The sequence below is a fragment of the Carex rostrata genome, chromosome 19 (genome assembly GCF_964058835.1).
Source record: "Carex rostrata chromosome 19, lpCarRost1.2, whole genome shotgun sequence".
Taxonomy (NCBI): Eukaryota; Viridiplantae; Streptophyta; class Magnoliopsida; order Poales; family Cyperaceae; genus Carex; species Carex rostrata.
In genome coordinates, this window is record NC_135936.1 from 5,234,276 (window position 1) to 5,250,363 (window position 16,088).

Here is a 16,088-nt window from a genome sequence, read left to right on the forward strand (position 1 = left end):
TTAGTGTGCATAGAAATATGCCTTCTCACTATTTCTATGATTTTTTTTTCTTTTATATCTCTTTTTTTGGATACTCTTATTTTTAATTTTGTAAATATAATATATGACAAATAAAATATATATGCGTGAAATGAGAGATGAATCTTAGATATTGTATATAACACATGTAACAAGAAAATAAACTCTTGTTCTCTGTCATAAAATATTGACAATTTTCATTTATTTTTAAACATTTTTTGTCATCTTTCATAAATCATAAAAAATAGTAATTTTTTTTCAAAAATAGTAAAAATTGGTATTTTATAAGTTCATTATATAACCAATTTACTGAGCTACTTAGATCAAAGTTTGAAGTTTATACAATAGGTTTTTGACTTACCGTTATTTTTCAGAAACTTCAATTGCAGTTTTGAGGCCCTAAACGGTATTTTTTTGGAATCTTGAGTTCGCAGGACATTATGTAAGGTAAATCCTTGTTTAACCTCAAAATCTATATCTTCTCCTCCCAAGCTTTCTGAAAAGTGGTCGAACACTCAAAATGAAGTTTCCTACATAATGTTATGGCTGGTCAAAGTTTGTCCCCTCTCAGCTTGAGCTTTTTTAGACAGATATATTCGGATTTCAAATTGAATGTACGTGATACATTTAGCTTTGAAATAACTCAAATAATATTTATTTATTTACTTATTCTTAACGAATTTTGGATTCGGATTGTATCTGATTTACTATGAGACCAATATAGACAAAAAAAAAAAATCAAATAATAAGAGTATTCAAAAAGAGAGAAAAAAGAATATAAATCATAAAAGCAGTGAGACCGAAATTATTCTATACATACTAAACAATCTCTGGAAAAAAAAATCATAGCCTACTGCCCCACAGTGGGGCAGTCGGCTTTGGAAGAGGACCGCGTGGGGCAGTCAGGACATATTTCGAATTTTTGCAAAATTGAGGGTATATTTGTTATTTTTTTAGGGCATTAATAAAAAAATCGGAGGTTAGTGTCCATGCTGTATGAGTATTAATAAAATGCTAGCTGGAATCCAAATCCATTTCTAATATTTATTTTTTACTGATTCATATTGCAGTCAAATTTGATTGGAATCCTATTAAATTTTTTGACTCTATAGTACATTGCATCTGTTTTAATTATATAACATTTCAAATAAAAAATTACACGATTAAATTAGATTTTAGTTAAAACTGATAATTATTACAGAATAAAACCAAAATTTCGAACTTTAGCAGAAAAGTAAAACATAATGTGATAAGGTAATCAAATTAATATATAAACTATAAGATTATCAAAAGAGTGAGTCTATGGTACTATGCATATCACGGGTTGTTACCGTGCTACGGCTCTATATTCGAGTTTTCAAATCCTAACGGTCGATCCGAACCGTTCATCTTGTTCTCCATATTAATATGTGTTTGGAGACCAAATTTTACATTTTTTGAAAAATTTTTACTATTTTTTTAGATATTTAGAAAATCACTTGATCTGAAAATTCTGGACCATCCAAAAACAGTGATTTTCAATAAATCTAAAAAATAGTAAAAAAATTTCAAAAAAATATAAAATTTGGTCTCCAAACACATATTAATATGGAGAACAAGATGAACGGTTCGGATCGACCGTTGGGATTTGAAAACTCGAATATAAAGCCGTAACACGGTAACAAATCGTAATATGCGTAGTACCATAGACTCACTCTTATCAAAATCATACAAAAATACAACAATTTTTTAAAACATACCGGCAGTGTTAATTCGATCGTCACACTGCAAGTATCCTCTCCATTATTGTAAAATATTCCCTTCACTTTACGGTTTGAGATTCGAGCTAGCGCAGGGGCAGTATTATTGGGCTTTGAGATTCGTGCAAGTTAAAAAGAACGGTCCAGATCCAGTAATTCGTGCTAGTCACACTATTTCAGACCTACAAATTGGGCAAGTAAAGCTCATCCTCAACCACCGGTCTATACATGCTTGGTGGAATGAATGTAAACACACCGGAAGCTGTCTCATCATCTCTCCTACATGCAAATCTTCTTTGCAGATTGAACACATTGAGTCGTTGTCGACATTCGTAGCCTTCTCAAATGAATATGTCACAAGTGCAGCACCAGGATCAGAGGGTCCGCATAGCTGAGCTAGAAAGGCGCAAGATAAAAGGGCAGATTTTTTGATCAAGCCAAGCATTTTGATAATCATATAAAGTATTGCAAGAGGGATGACAAAAGAAAGAGAGAACCAAAAGAGAAGTGGCCTGTGGGAAGGGGAAGAAAAGAAAAATTCGGCAGTTATGATGCGGGTCATACCACCAGACCTGTACTCCTGATTGTTCGTAGGCATTGTTGAGAAAATGGGAAAATGGAGAAGGTTATAGAGTAGAGCATGTGTGTTTTCAGTAACATTTATATAACTCGAATCTGTATGGAGAGTTAGGCTAATATGACACTAGTGTTATATCAAACTAAATAACACCACATCTTAAACCCTTAGATCTGCTTTAAGATTCGTACTATCCGCTTTTATTGTTCAAGCACTTCATTTTGTACGAATCTTAAAGCAGATCTAAGGGTTTAAAATGTGGTGTTATTTAGTTTGATATAACACTAGTGTCATATTAGCCTAACTCCTGTATGGATTACATCACTATCTTTTTTTTTTTTTTTTTTAAACTTGATAATGACTATCAAGAAGCTGGGTTACATCACTATCAGATAGGGGTGTAAACGGTCGGATACGGATCGGATAGTAGTCTTACTATATTCGTATCCGTTATAATTTTTTTGGATACGGATAGTCTCGGATACGGATCGGATATTGGACGGATACATATATTTTTCATAATTAGCTTCTTGGTTGCAAAACATCTATTATATTATTAAAATATTAGTTACTAATTATGTCATAGTGTTATATTGTTCATCAAAATATATATCTATATGCAATATAATAAATTATTGGTACAATATGCAATTTAATAAATCAATTTCAGAACATATAGCACATTTGTTGTGATTTAAAAGTGTAAACGGTCGAATACGGATAATTAAAAGTCTTACTGTATCCTTATCCGTTATAATTTTTCGGATACAGATAGTCTCGAATACGGATACGGATTGGATAATTTAGGTAACTTTTCGGATTCAAATATGGATAAAATCGGATAATATCTGATCCGTTTACACCCCTAGCTACTATCAAAGCAGTCAATTTAAAGAAATGTGTATAGCCTAAGCCTGTAATTTTCGAGTAAAAAAAAGATGAATTTCTTCTAGAGCTAGCTAGCAAGAAATATGTTGGATTCAAGGGATCCTAATTTGAAATTATGTGATCGATATCATGACAATGCATGAGTCGTGTTATTTCTTTTTAAGAAGTAGCAAACTTATCTCTTGTTTCCTAGGAAACTTCTTTGTCCTTAATTTGGCCGGAAGGTGTAATTTGGGAGGCAAATCATAGAGGCAATTACAATGTTAGAATAAATGGTAACAGAAGTCTTGTTTGAATGTAATAGCTGGAACAATGCTAAAACCTACCAAATCGACTTCAAACGGTAAATCCAAACCGTTCAAACCGATCTACTTCATTAGTTGTGCGTTTACATGCAAAATTTATAACTTTTTAAATTTATTTAGTATTAAGTCAAGCGGTCAAATATGTGCGTTTTTAAGTTAATTTTAATACATTAATTTTTCAATATTCTTTCCGCTTGATTTGATACTAAAATAACTCGAAAATATAAAAATTTTGTATGTAAACGCATCACACATAATGTAAATTGGTTTGAACGGTTTGGATTAGTCGTTCGAAGTCGATTTGATATGTTTTAGAGTTAGTGTTATATAGACTGAAATGACACTGATGTTATACTAGCCAAACTCATTGTGTGAATTTTATTTATGAGATGTCATTTTCTTCTAATCTTAAAATTGGAAGTTTCCTATCGATGGAAAAAAAAGTAGAATTATTGAGGCATGAATAGGCTGATGGCAAATGCAGAGATAATTAAGGGAATTAGAGTTCTAAGCGTGTTGTTGTTGTAATTTTTTAAATGGATATTATGCTTATTTTATTTAATTAATCCTTTCAATCCAGCAGTGTTTGATTTGCTAAGGGCTTGTTTGAGAGAGAAAGGGAGAAAAGGATGAGTTAAATACTGAAATTGCTTTTAAAAAATAAAATAATAAATAAATAGTGAAATTGAGTTGGAACAGTAGAACATGATCATAATTATATGAAATTATTGAATTGGTTAAGTGTTGCAATCAAACCTTATTTATTGCAAGCAAACCTCTTTTCTCTGTTCTAAAAGATGGAACAAACGTCAGCTCTCTAACCTTCAAAAAACGAAAAAAAAAAACATGGAACAAACATTTTTGAGAATTGAAAAAAATAAATCCTTTCGTAAACTGAATTATTTTATCTGTTGAGATAAACACGCATATATAGGTCCCGCTGAGATGTACTCTATTTTTTTTTTTTTTTTTGAAAAATTGGAAGAGGCTCCCAAACTCGAGCTTGAGATAAAAGTCCATTACTGTTACAACTTACAACAATGAAATAAAATAAAAAGACCTCTTCCCTCCATGGAGAGGAAAAAGAACAAAAATAATTCATCGAGCAACTTAGATCCGCACAGATCTTGACACAAATCCAAGGAAGGAGAATTTCGAGGTATCACTGAGGTATGAGGAGATGAGGCACTGGAGCAAATAAATCTGCTGCGATTCCAAAGGATCGCAGGATTCCTGTGATTCTAATCCCAACTGGTCATTTATTGAAATGCACGAATCTCAAAAGAAATTAGTTTTTGTACACGAATCTCAAAACATATCAATGGTTAGTGTTGGAATCGCAGAACCCTGCGATCCTTTAGAATCGCAGAAGATTTATTTCCGGCATTGGAACCCTCAATTCCGTACCGACAAAAATATGAGAATCATCAAGAACTAATTTTTCTTTCACGTTTCTATTTCTTTTAATTGTATGCTTAACTTCGTTTTTTTTTTCTAGAACTATATATTTATCTTGTTAAAATAATTAGTTGTTATTTAAGTCAAACTAGGAAAAACTAACCATACTTTCTCATACTTCTTTGAAGGAAAAAGAATATCCTCTTTAAATACTTGTAGGAACACAAACTTCTGGAATAAGTGTTTAAAAGAAGGCGATAAAAACCTTCATGAAATATTTACTAGAGAGAAATAATGTATGAATGTTCAATTTCATCAGGTTTGTCTCGATTGAAAAAGGAACCGGATTTTAGAGGCTAAACTAGAAATTGCAAAGATGAGCAGTACAAGGCTATAACTGTTTAACATGGATCATAGTCCAAGTACAATGAATTTTTTTGGTTAAACATGGCAATAAATTAGAAAAGGAAAGAAACTAAAAACATGAAATAAAAATTGTTCTAGTACTGTTTCAGTTTACACATTTATCCATGTAAGTATCGACTCTAGATCTACAAATCGGACATGTCATGCTCATTTGCAACCATTTTGAGCCACAAGTCCCATGTAAGATATGTGAACAGACTGGTAGTTGCATAATACTATCGCCTGGTTGGAAAACCTCCTTGCAGATGCAGCACATTGGCCCATCATCAGTTGCCTCTTTCTGGTACCGGTATGTTGGAAGGAGACCAAAAATGCACCCAAGCGATATATTAGTAACAGGAGGATCTCCTGATTCTTGCGTCCATGCTGAGTCATCGATTGTTGTTTCATCAGACATTATGCTTGTTACAAAACAATGTCGTAGCATTGCCTTTGTTCCCTGTAATATCAGTAGCAGTAGTTGACGATTCCCGAGAAATGACTGGTATATTGAGATGGCTATAATGTTGATTGATGAGACTATCAAGTTGATGTAGGCAATCATGAGAATTGGAGCACAGACCAAGAGCCAAAACAGGATTGGCTGCTGGTCGTGACTTGAGAAGCACAAACCAATGATGAGCATAACCCAGCCTAAGGATGAAACCATGGCGAAACAACATCTTTCATACAACGTTGGATTTTGATCAGTTTCTGTCGACATGCATAAAAGAGCATGTCAGCCCAAGAAAGATTATGATTGAAATGAAGATTACGGAACTTTATGATTTGATACTTATATTTAGAAGGGAACCTTCCTCATTATTTTATTATATATATGTCAACCAGACAAGATCTCACACTGAGCCTTCACTTCACAACTTCACAAGTTATGTGATTGACAAGAAGGATTATAATATTATGATGAATACAAGCACTAAATCTCAATGTTATTTTAATAATAAATCCAGTTACTGATAGTTGTTTTGGAAGCAACCTTACTAGAACTGATGTCCAGTTACAGAAGCATTAATCCAACAAAAACCTCTAGAACAACCCTCTAGAACTGATGTTCCATATAAATTACTCTTAAGGAGAAGCGGAAAAGAAAACATACTTTGATATGTCATACAATAATTTAATTAATGACAACAGTCATGCTGAAGAAAGTCTAGTCTGAGTCACCTCATAATGATATAGTACCAAAAAGGTTTTTTTTATTTAGATTAAATAAAGAGAAAAAAAAGTACTAGAACTTTATTTTTTTTTTATGGTTAAAAAGTACTAGAACTAAATAAGCCAATTGCTCCATCTTGTTATGTGTTTCATTAGAATTATAATTTGGATGCACTCTGCTTCTGTTATTCAAGGACTCTAAAGGCTAAAATATTATATCAAAGAGTTGAAACAAACTAAATATATAACACCAACAGAGACACATCTTAAGTTCTTAACTGTATATAATATTTATTTATTTATTTAGAATTAAAGATAAATGTTCAAATGAAAGGAGCATCGACTGGATGATTTTTACAAAAAATAGCTCCACCGAACCGTTGGTACGGTGGAGGAAGAAATTGGTTTTGTCCACTGAACTATTGGTAGCTAGGGTGGACCTATTTCTACAATTTTAACAAGGTATTTTAGAAATAGGTCCACCGTACCAACGGTTCGGTGGATAAACTCATTTTCTTCCTCCATGGAATCAACAGTGCGGTGGAGCTGTTTTTTTTTGTAAAGAAACACCCGAGTGGTGCTCCTTTCTTTTGAACATTTTGGTTTACTTCTAATTTAAAATAACAATCATTCTAACTCTACTGCAAACGCAAATTAATTGAGGAAATTCAAGGTTTCTCTTACAAGGTTCATGTTGCTCAACAGGCAACCAAAGGCCCACTATTTGTTCTGGTGTTCGTGTTACCAAAGACATACACTAAGTAGTTGTTCCCAATATTTTTGGCGCAGCTATTAATCCCAGCCTAATTGAACCTCCTCTCTGTATACATCAAATTAGCCAAGTAGACTATTGCCATAAACTCAAAATGGACATCCAATAACCAGTGTTGTTGTTCATCTTATTGTGTTTGTTGACCTACCATTTGTTGTCTGTAGTCGATGAAGCTTTGCAACACAATCTCGACTGCATTGGCCATCATCTTAGGTCCACATCAGCATCATTTGCTTGCGACTCCAAGCCCACAAAAGTGTCAAGTGGATCCAGGGGCCCACTTGAACATAGACACTGATGATGATGCTAGTTGGCACAGTTAATGCAAAGACTAAAGAACGATATATAGACATACATAGGTAACAATGTACCTAAAGAGGCTTGAAAAACTACATCCAAATTAGTGAGGCCATAATCAGATCCAGATGGATGATGCACATAGATGACACACTGGAGTTTGGGCACCAGGGTAGGGCCCTTAGGCACTTTATCAAGTCCTGATATAAGCTAGATATTGTATTATTGTTCATTTTCCGCTTATTTTTTCTATTCCTCACTGTAAATTGATCAATATGGATTCACAATCAATAAGTTTTTCACCATCGAGAGTAAGGATCCGTCGAAGAACTCTATGCATTGATGGGTGGTGAGGAACCATATTAACTTTTATGAGATCCTTTCTTGCAACCAGTACAGTCTCATCTTTTCTTCCTGAATTTATCATTCCATGAATTCCTCAAATTCATCAGACCCATAATCATACATTGCTTTGGACTATTTATTTCAGCTATTTAGAATGACTAGGATGAGGTCATGATTGATTTAATGTGGCGCCCAGGTGATGGTAGTATGACCACATTTACTGGTACATCTGATAAAAGGGAAATCTGGTTACTGTACCTTGTAACGAGGGAATGCAGAGAGGAGTTGGGTACTTAGTCATGTGACCAGGAGAAAAGGGGCTCCTCTCAAGCATATTGTCAAACTACTCACATGCACAATTTGGGGATTGCACCTGCAAAAATTCATATAACAGAAATTTTACCTTGTTCTTGTTCATAGCGTTTACTCGTCTAGAGATGACACGAGGAGATAGTCATCCTCCTCTAGTCTGATAAATTCAAAGATTTTTTTCTGTTGTTGTTTTTCTGATTACAACCAACACCTATATATATCCATTATCCCTCAATTTACAGCCTAGCATATCGCCTAACAAATCTTTCTGTAAATTCTAAATATCTCCCAAAATATTTCCTAGATATCCTAAAAAATTTGATATACAAATCTTGATCCCAGCAGCTTGCAATATCTCCCAAAATATTTCCTAGATAACCTAACAAATTCGATACACAAATCTTGAGAGGCAGCTTGAATCAGATCCGAACCGAACCAAACATAAACGGTTCAGATCTCCCACGTGATGCATTCGACACAGAGAGGTAGAATTACAACCAACTTCAGACCAAATGGACTTGTGGCGTATCATAAGACTTCGGCCCTGTTTAATTTGGGCGTCGGGAATGAAAGGCCGAAAAGAAAAGTAGCCCTAATCAGAGTTCTCTTTGTTAAGTTTCCTTGGAGTTCAAGAAGATACTCAAACTTCTCTTTAGTCAAAATTAATTCAATTCGATTTTGGGCTGGGCCCATTTAATTAGTTCTAAATATATGGGAAAATGATTTTTTTATTTTTTATTTCTTTTTGAGTGCGTGCGTTCGCATTTCACAGAAACGAGTATATACATTATTTATTTATTTATTATTATTTTTTTGCTAAAGAGTATATACATTATTCATGCCAGAGAAATGAAGTACTTTATTATCTACAAATGATAGAATAAAACAAAACATCTTGGCACATTTCCATGTAAAAATTTCTGTCAAATCCATCCATCACGTGACTTGATAACAATTAAAATTCCTAGTTTACTACTTCAACCTTTATTCAAAAAAAAAAAAAAAATACCAAGAAGATTATCCATTTGAGGAAAGAAGATATGAGAGGAGATTTTCGTCATTCCAGATAAATGAATTGAAGTAATATTGGAACACACTTGACCAAGAAGGTTTACTTGCTTCAAAATTTACTCAAAAAATAAAAATAAATAACAAACATACAAACAAATTGGAACACACAACAAATATTTAGCCTTATTAAAAAGTGTTTTGTTTTGTCACCAACTCACACAACATCCTTCGCATCAATAAGGGATAACAAGGGATATTTCTCCGGCAACTGTAGATGTTTTGCTTGTTGCATTAATTAACCTGACCTTGTCTGTTTACTGCAAAAAGTAAGGACGCACATTAATTAACTGGCTATCAAAAAGAGAATGGTATTGTAAGTCTGTAATAATGAACTTTATGCGTCAGAAGAGGAGCGGATATAGATTGCCTAGGGGTGTCAACGACACCCGTTTACCCGTATCGTACCCATTGACACCCCTAGGATATACGATGGTCATCCGTATCTAATGTCATTAATTATTGAGATTCACATCAACCGGTGTGTGTTATTAGTAATTACTCAATTTAGACCGTCTGATTAAAATTATATACCATAAATGAAATCCTCTACATTTTGATTTGGAGATGACAAATATATTTGACCGAGTTTATATAGCGAGTTCATCTCTTTTACTCTCTTCTTTCTTCTTTCTCCTCCCCTTTCTGCCCTTCAATTTAACGAGGTTGTTATACAACATGCCTTCGGCAAGGGGATCCATTATCGCCCCTATTATTCATCTAGTAACCGACTCCATTCAGTGGTTCATTGATAATTGTGTACCGACAATAATAATAATAATAATAATAATAATAATAATAATAATAATAATAATAATAATATGAGGCTATTGTACTATGTATAATGAGGATTAGTCCGTACTATAAATTAATGTCTTTATTTTCAAAATTCAAATATATAATTTTAACCGTTCAACATGATATTCACATAAAAATGTAATTATATATCAAAATTTACACTATTTTTTACATTTTTTACTATGTTTTTAGATAGGTAAATAATGACTTGATCTAAAAATTCTAAATCATTTAAAAGTAGAAAGATTCTACCTATTTAAGTAAAAAATAATATAAAATATACAATTTATTCCGCAAATATATTATCATATAAAAATCATATGAAACAGTTCAAATTGACTATTTAAATTTTAAAACAAAAATATTAATTTAAAATACAGACCAATCCACACTATACACACTATATACATGGTACCATGGCTTCACTCGTAATAAAAAAAAAATTGCTAAAAAAGTACATGTTCGACTGAAATTGGATTGACACCTTTGACCGCACTATACATACGATAGCTTGCTTTTGACAAAATTTTGTTGAATTCATACCAGTCTCTCGAAATTTTGTTGAAATTTACGCCAAACTCATTGTAAAAATCCAATAGTGATAGCAGTGACAGTATACATGAGATGATTCTCCGTCGTTTTGCTCAAATTTTGCTAAAGCAAAACCTCAGTTTCCAGATGAAGTACATATCTTGCATTTATTCAAATAATAAACCAAGTACAAATAATGATGAGACTCGCCTCTATATGAACTATGAAGTGATACACACATTTTAAAAAAAAAATAGATGCTGACTTCACTACGAATAATTCTATGTTAAAAAAATCTTCCACTATTCAGAAATGAAGCTACAAAATATTTGAAAGCCAAGCTAAATAAAAATAATGTTTATGTATTTAGTAATACTCACTATATTTACTCATCGTGAAAGATATGGATTTTTTTTCATTTAGGGGTGGAATATTATTTAGCAACAAAATTGGAGTACTAGCAAAATTTTCAATTGAGTTGATGCCACACTAAAGAAAATATTGATTTAATATCATTCTTGAACTTCTAATTTGATATTATTTCTTAAACTATATAATTTGTGACAACGACTCGCCCACCTTAACATTTATTAATATGAGTCCAAGTTCATTGGCAAAAAAAAAAAAAAAAAAAAATGGCTATAGATGTCATTGGATTATAAACATCCAGACTGAATATAGTGGCCTTTAATGGGAATTCGATCGTATCCTCTGCATTTTAACTCAAAAGGGAATCTTTTGAGATACCATCCGATCTATTTTAAAATTCGTATGAACTAGATCCACACTATATTTTAGGCAGAAGCCAAATTAACTCCGTTTAAAATCAGTTGAGATTCATTAACTCAAAAAATTTCCTTTAGAATGAGTTTGTGTGAGGTGATTATTAGAGCACCTCATGCATGTGCATCGGTAAAATTGAAATAAAATTATTTACAGCGGTAGTAAAGTATAGTATTTGAAATTAACTCAAGTTTAATTTTAGGGGGAATTCCATGTATCCCCCTCAACAGTTTCCTGCAAATGTCTCCTGATGAGTTCCATCTGAGAAGTTATTGTTAAATTAACAACGTCATTATGGATACAAGTAGTTCTTATACTTCATTTTGTTTATAGTTTCCATTTGCTACGATGAGCACAGTTGATTTCTATTTTTATCTTGCATCTCAATTCCTTAAAACTCAAATCACAAAGGATAAAAAATCTAGTTTTCATTCATATTTACAATTACGGATGAAAATAGAAAGAAAAAGGTACCTAGCTAGCTATTCACTAGTCAATAGTAAGAGCGATGTCTCTTGGAACTTCCATGTCTACTCTGCATCTACAGACGGGACATGTCAGGTTTCTTTGCAACCATGCCTCGATACACTCCTTATGGTAAGAATGAATGCACAGCGGCAATTGAAGCACGATATCCCTTTTTTCAAACGGATCCTTGCAAATTGGACAAACAAGGCCACCTTCAACAGCTTCATTGTTGTAAAGATATGTCGGAAGGGATGCGATTTGAAATGAGTGTGCCCCATCAGTGTTTGGTGGTTCACGCAACTCAGCTTGTAGAGTTGGCCCTGTGACAGTGGCAACAGTTGCGGTAGCTTGGTTTCCGTTTGGATGACGATCAAGTCCGTATAGTATATCAATAATAAATTTTAGGACAAGAAAACATACCGGGATGCCTATAGGGGCTAGAACAGACATCCAAAATAGTATCGGCATCTTATGAGGCGAAGATATACACAGTCCAATGATGTTCAGCATCCAACCAAGAAGAAAAGGAAACCAAAAATAAAAGCCTGAACAGTCGACCATGTTTGGTACCTTTTTCAATTGTATGAAATCAACTTGAACTTAATTTCACTGTCCCCCTTTTGGTAAGAAAAGAATTGAAGAAAATTATATACAACTGTTGTGAAAGTAAGGGAAAGAAAATAAAAGACAATCAGGCTCCGGCAGTTCCATATGTTCTTTTGTTAAACAGAGTCAATGCTAATTAATTTTGAAGAATTGGCAAATTCTCCAACTGTCAGACTAAATTAAATTAACGCTTGAAGGACCTTGTCAAGGAAAAATTTACTGTAAATTATAATGACAACGTAGCAGGAAGACAAAAATGGTCTTTGACGATTATCTGAGAAAATGTACTTTCAAGAAAAAAGAATATATAATTAGAACATTTCAAGATGATCCTAGTGAGCCAATTCATCTATCTATAAAATATTAGATTTATAATTGACCATTTGATTAATAAAAAAATAGTTACGGTTTCCAATAAGACTTATTCACAAACTTAATTTCTTATTTTTGTTTTTCAATTCTGTGTCAGTGGAGGTTGCATCTTCTATCACTTCCCTGTGTAATACAAGCTCTACAATAAATATGTGATTTAATCCATTTTATTAAGAAGGGAGAATTTCTAGTGTGTCCATATTAACTTTCAAAATAGCCAATTTCCTCATCAAAACATCATAATATATATCCAATATTCCCGTAAAAACTTAACATTCTTTTTTCTATCCTCTTTTATTTATTTAATATTTTATTATTATTTTAAAAACTAAATTGACAAATATATTATTTTATTTAACCTCATACTGTTCTTTTAACTATTCTTTGCTAATAAGGCCTTTTGTGGATCCATTTTGGACAAATATTTCTTCTCCTTCTTCCGGTGTGATTCTGTGTAGCTCTTATGGTGCCAGGAAGTATGCTTCAATACGGTCTTTTATTGGAATGATTCGTGCAATTTATTTTGATGAGGTTTTGAAATTATTTAATACTCAAAATGACTTCCCAAAAGATCTCCCACCTTTGCACACACACGACAAGACCGCATTGTTAAAAGCTGCAATTCACATGTAAATGGAGAAGGCTTCCCAGAAGAATGAAATATCTTATGGGGATATTGGATATAATGGTCTTTTGATTGAGAAATTGGATATTTTGAAAGTTTATATAGGTATACTAGAAATTCTTCTATTACAAAAACGTCTTAATGCAGCATTGCAGCCAGATAGCTTGATTGAAATGAATTGAATCTCTGGTACATCATTCAAATTTTGAATAATATACCCAAAATAGACGGCTAATTAGAAAAAGGGAAAACAGAATGTTGTAACCGACAGCCAACTCCCCTTTCTGCACTATTGTTCTTTGACGCCTGCTAACAATTGCCTGATCCAAAATCGGCTTTACCATAAAAGAAGAGCTGACACACGTCCAAACTCTGTATAAAAAAATTAAAAATGAACAGTCATATTTTTCTGATTTACTTGTACAGAGTGCCAATGTGTAGGACTACTTAATTAGTGGGCGAGCCCGGAGCGGTTGTTTTTCATGAGATCTAACCTCATACCTGTGTAGAAAATCTGAACTACAATATAGCTCATACACAGATATATCGGCCGATGCCATACCACCAAAATACCATGGTTATCCCGAAGAAGCTCTCAAAGATTTTTCTGACAAAGATACTGTTTGTGAGTGGTTCAGATTGTAAACGGAATCAATGATTGAATCATAATTTTGCTTTTAAATGACAAACACGTTTTCTGACAGATAAAGTTACTACAGCTGAGTCATTGCCAATTTAAGGATAACATAAACAGACCGTATCTCTCTATGTATAACCATTTTCCAAAGCATCCAACCAATTCTCCATCTATTAACCTTAACCAGCTTTGTTTCAGATGCAATAGCTGATGGATACAGCAGAACTATCAAAACTTTATATTCGGCAGCAGCACAAACCAGTACCAGTCAGCATTTATAACAAGGAGGTTTGTACCAGTCTAATAGTACTCTTGGTGAGAATTAGGATTAGAGATTAAAGTTGAAGGTAGAAATACTGAGACTGCAAAAATACTCTTTGAGTCTTGACTTTTTGTTGGCCACTTAACGAATGAGATCAGCTGTCTTAGCTACATAACGAAGGCCAAATACATAAACAATGGACTTAATTTTTTTCTCAAAAAAAATTATGGACCTAATTTTTATTAGGGGACTTTATTCTCATAAGTACAATGTCTCAACTGTTCCCAGAGATTCAATCGATTAAGTTTCATACTAGTTTGAAACCCCATCTGTTGCCGATTAAACTTTCTACCTGCTTATCTGAGATCAACTATTCCTCAACTTTGTTTACTACCGCGCTTAATCAACCAAGCTACATTGATCCTCAAATGGACCAAAACTATACGTGGCTTTTCCTACATGAGAATTTCACTCGATTTAACAATTCATATTGATTAGCCTTCATGAAGACTCAGGATGACCCAAGCCTGAATTTTAATCTTTTGTTTTTTTGTTTCTCTTGCTTGTCCTTCAATCTTGCAAATTAATGGACCCACTATAGCTCTATTATTTATTTCTCGTTCATAATGAAATACTTACAATATAAAAAAATATCGAAATTAAACAATTGCTGCAATATGCCTGACCATGGATGATTCAGCTGCCTTTTGATTGACCTTCGACCTACAAATAGGGCATGTCTTGTGCTGTCGCAACCACGGGTTGATGCACTTCTCATGGAAGAAATGAGAACAAAACTGCAACTTCACCACCAGCTCGCCTTGCTGCAACTGGCCCAAACACACAACACAATCGTCTTCCTCCTCTTTTCCTTCTTTCTGGTACACATATGTTTCAAGGGAACCAATACTCGAATTACGAACCAGGTTTGTGTGAGGCGGTTCGCGTGGTTCAGGAGGAATCAGTCCAGCTGCAATCATGCTCTGTGTGAGGATTGGCAGGGGATCGGGGTCTCTTGGCCGATGCCTCTGACTATCCTGATACTTACTTCTTGCAACAGAGATAAGAAAAGTCATCATCGGTAAGAATCCAATGAACAGAATTATTAAAACTGACCATGCTGAACTCTGAAATTGGTCTCGGTACTGGACAAATATGAATATGAGCCATATGACACATGACGAACACCAGAATTTCTGAATTGCTGTCCAATTATGGCCCATAATTTTGCTGATTCGAGAATAATTGAAAGTGCACAGTATTGAAAAGAATTAATCCAAAGTTTTGCTTGATAGTTGGATGGAGAATTGGGGATAAAATATGGACAAGCATGAAAATATGAAAGGTCTACTAGCTAGGTATTTTCTAAGGAAGACGAGTCATAGGTAGACGAATTTTGTGGATTGATATTCCAAGTATGAAATGTCTACTGGCTGAAGTACAATTAATGAAAGTGCCATGGGAGGTTTTTCTTCCAATTGAGAAAGTCAAAGATAAGCACCTTCGTTTTTGTTTAACAGATTTAATTTCGTTGTGTTCGCCGAAAAATTATTGGCTGTTTTTTGTTATAACCCGTAAAGTTAATCATTGTTAAATAATTATAAACAATGATTAGTATTAAATTTAAACAAATTATTGATGATAAAATCTGAACTAATTAAAAAATTTGTAAATTTTGAAAGGGAAATTATACTAAGATTTAACGA

General features: G+C 33.4%; 3 protein-coding genes across 3 annotated transcripts; all 3 read right to left on the reverse strand.

Annotated features, from left to right (window-relative positions):
• Nucleotides 1–1,923: 1,923 nt before the first annotated feature.
• Nucleotides 1,924–2,355, reverse strand: LOC144571957 (E3 ubiquitin-protein ligase SDIR1-like). Its single transcript, XM_078321351.1, has one exon. It carries the CDS (start codon nucleotides 2,353–2,355, stop codon nucleotides 1,924–1,926), a length of 432 nt encoding a protein of 143 aa, XP_078177477.1.
• A 9,546-nt stretch (nucleotides 2,356–11,901) lies between these two features.
• On the reverse strand, nucleotides 11,902–12,348 carry LOC144571958 (RING-H2 finger protein ATL39-like). Its single transcript, XM_078321352.1, has one exon. It carries the CDS (start codon nucleotides 12,346–12,348, stop codon nucleotides 11,902–11,904), a length of 447 nt encoding a protein of 148 aa, XP_078177478.1.
• A 2,693-nt stretch (nucleotides 12,349–15,041) lies between these two features.
• Nucleotides 15,042–15,458, reverse strand: LOC144571960 (RING-H2 finger protein ATL51-like). Its single transcript, XM_078321356.1, has one exon. It carries the CDS (start codon nucleotides 15,456–15,458, stop codon nucleotides 15,042–15,044), a length of 417 nt encoding a protein of 138 aa, XP_078177482.1.
• Nucleotides 15,459–16,088: the final 630 nt, after the last annotated feature.

Bases quoted from the DNA above. Each gene is read 5' to 3' on its own strand.
- LOC144571958 (XM_078321352.1), bottom strand. From the start codon at position 12,348: ATGCCGATACTATTTTGGATGTCTGTTCTAGCCCCTATAGGCATCCCG.
- LOC144571960 (XM_078321356.1), bottom strand. From the start codon at position 15,458: ATGACTTTTCTTATCTCTGTTGCAAGAAGTAAGTATCAGGATAGTCAG.
- LOC144571957 (XM_078321351.1), bottom strand. From the start codon at position 2,355: ATGCCTACGAACAATCAGGAGTACAGGTCTGGTGGTATGACCCGCATC.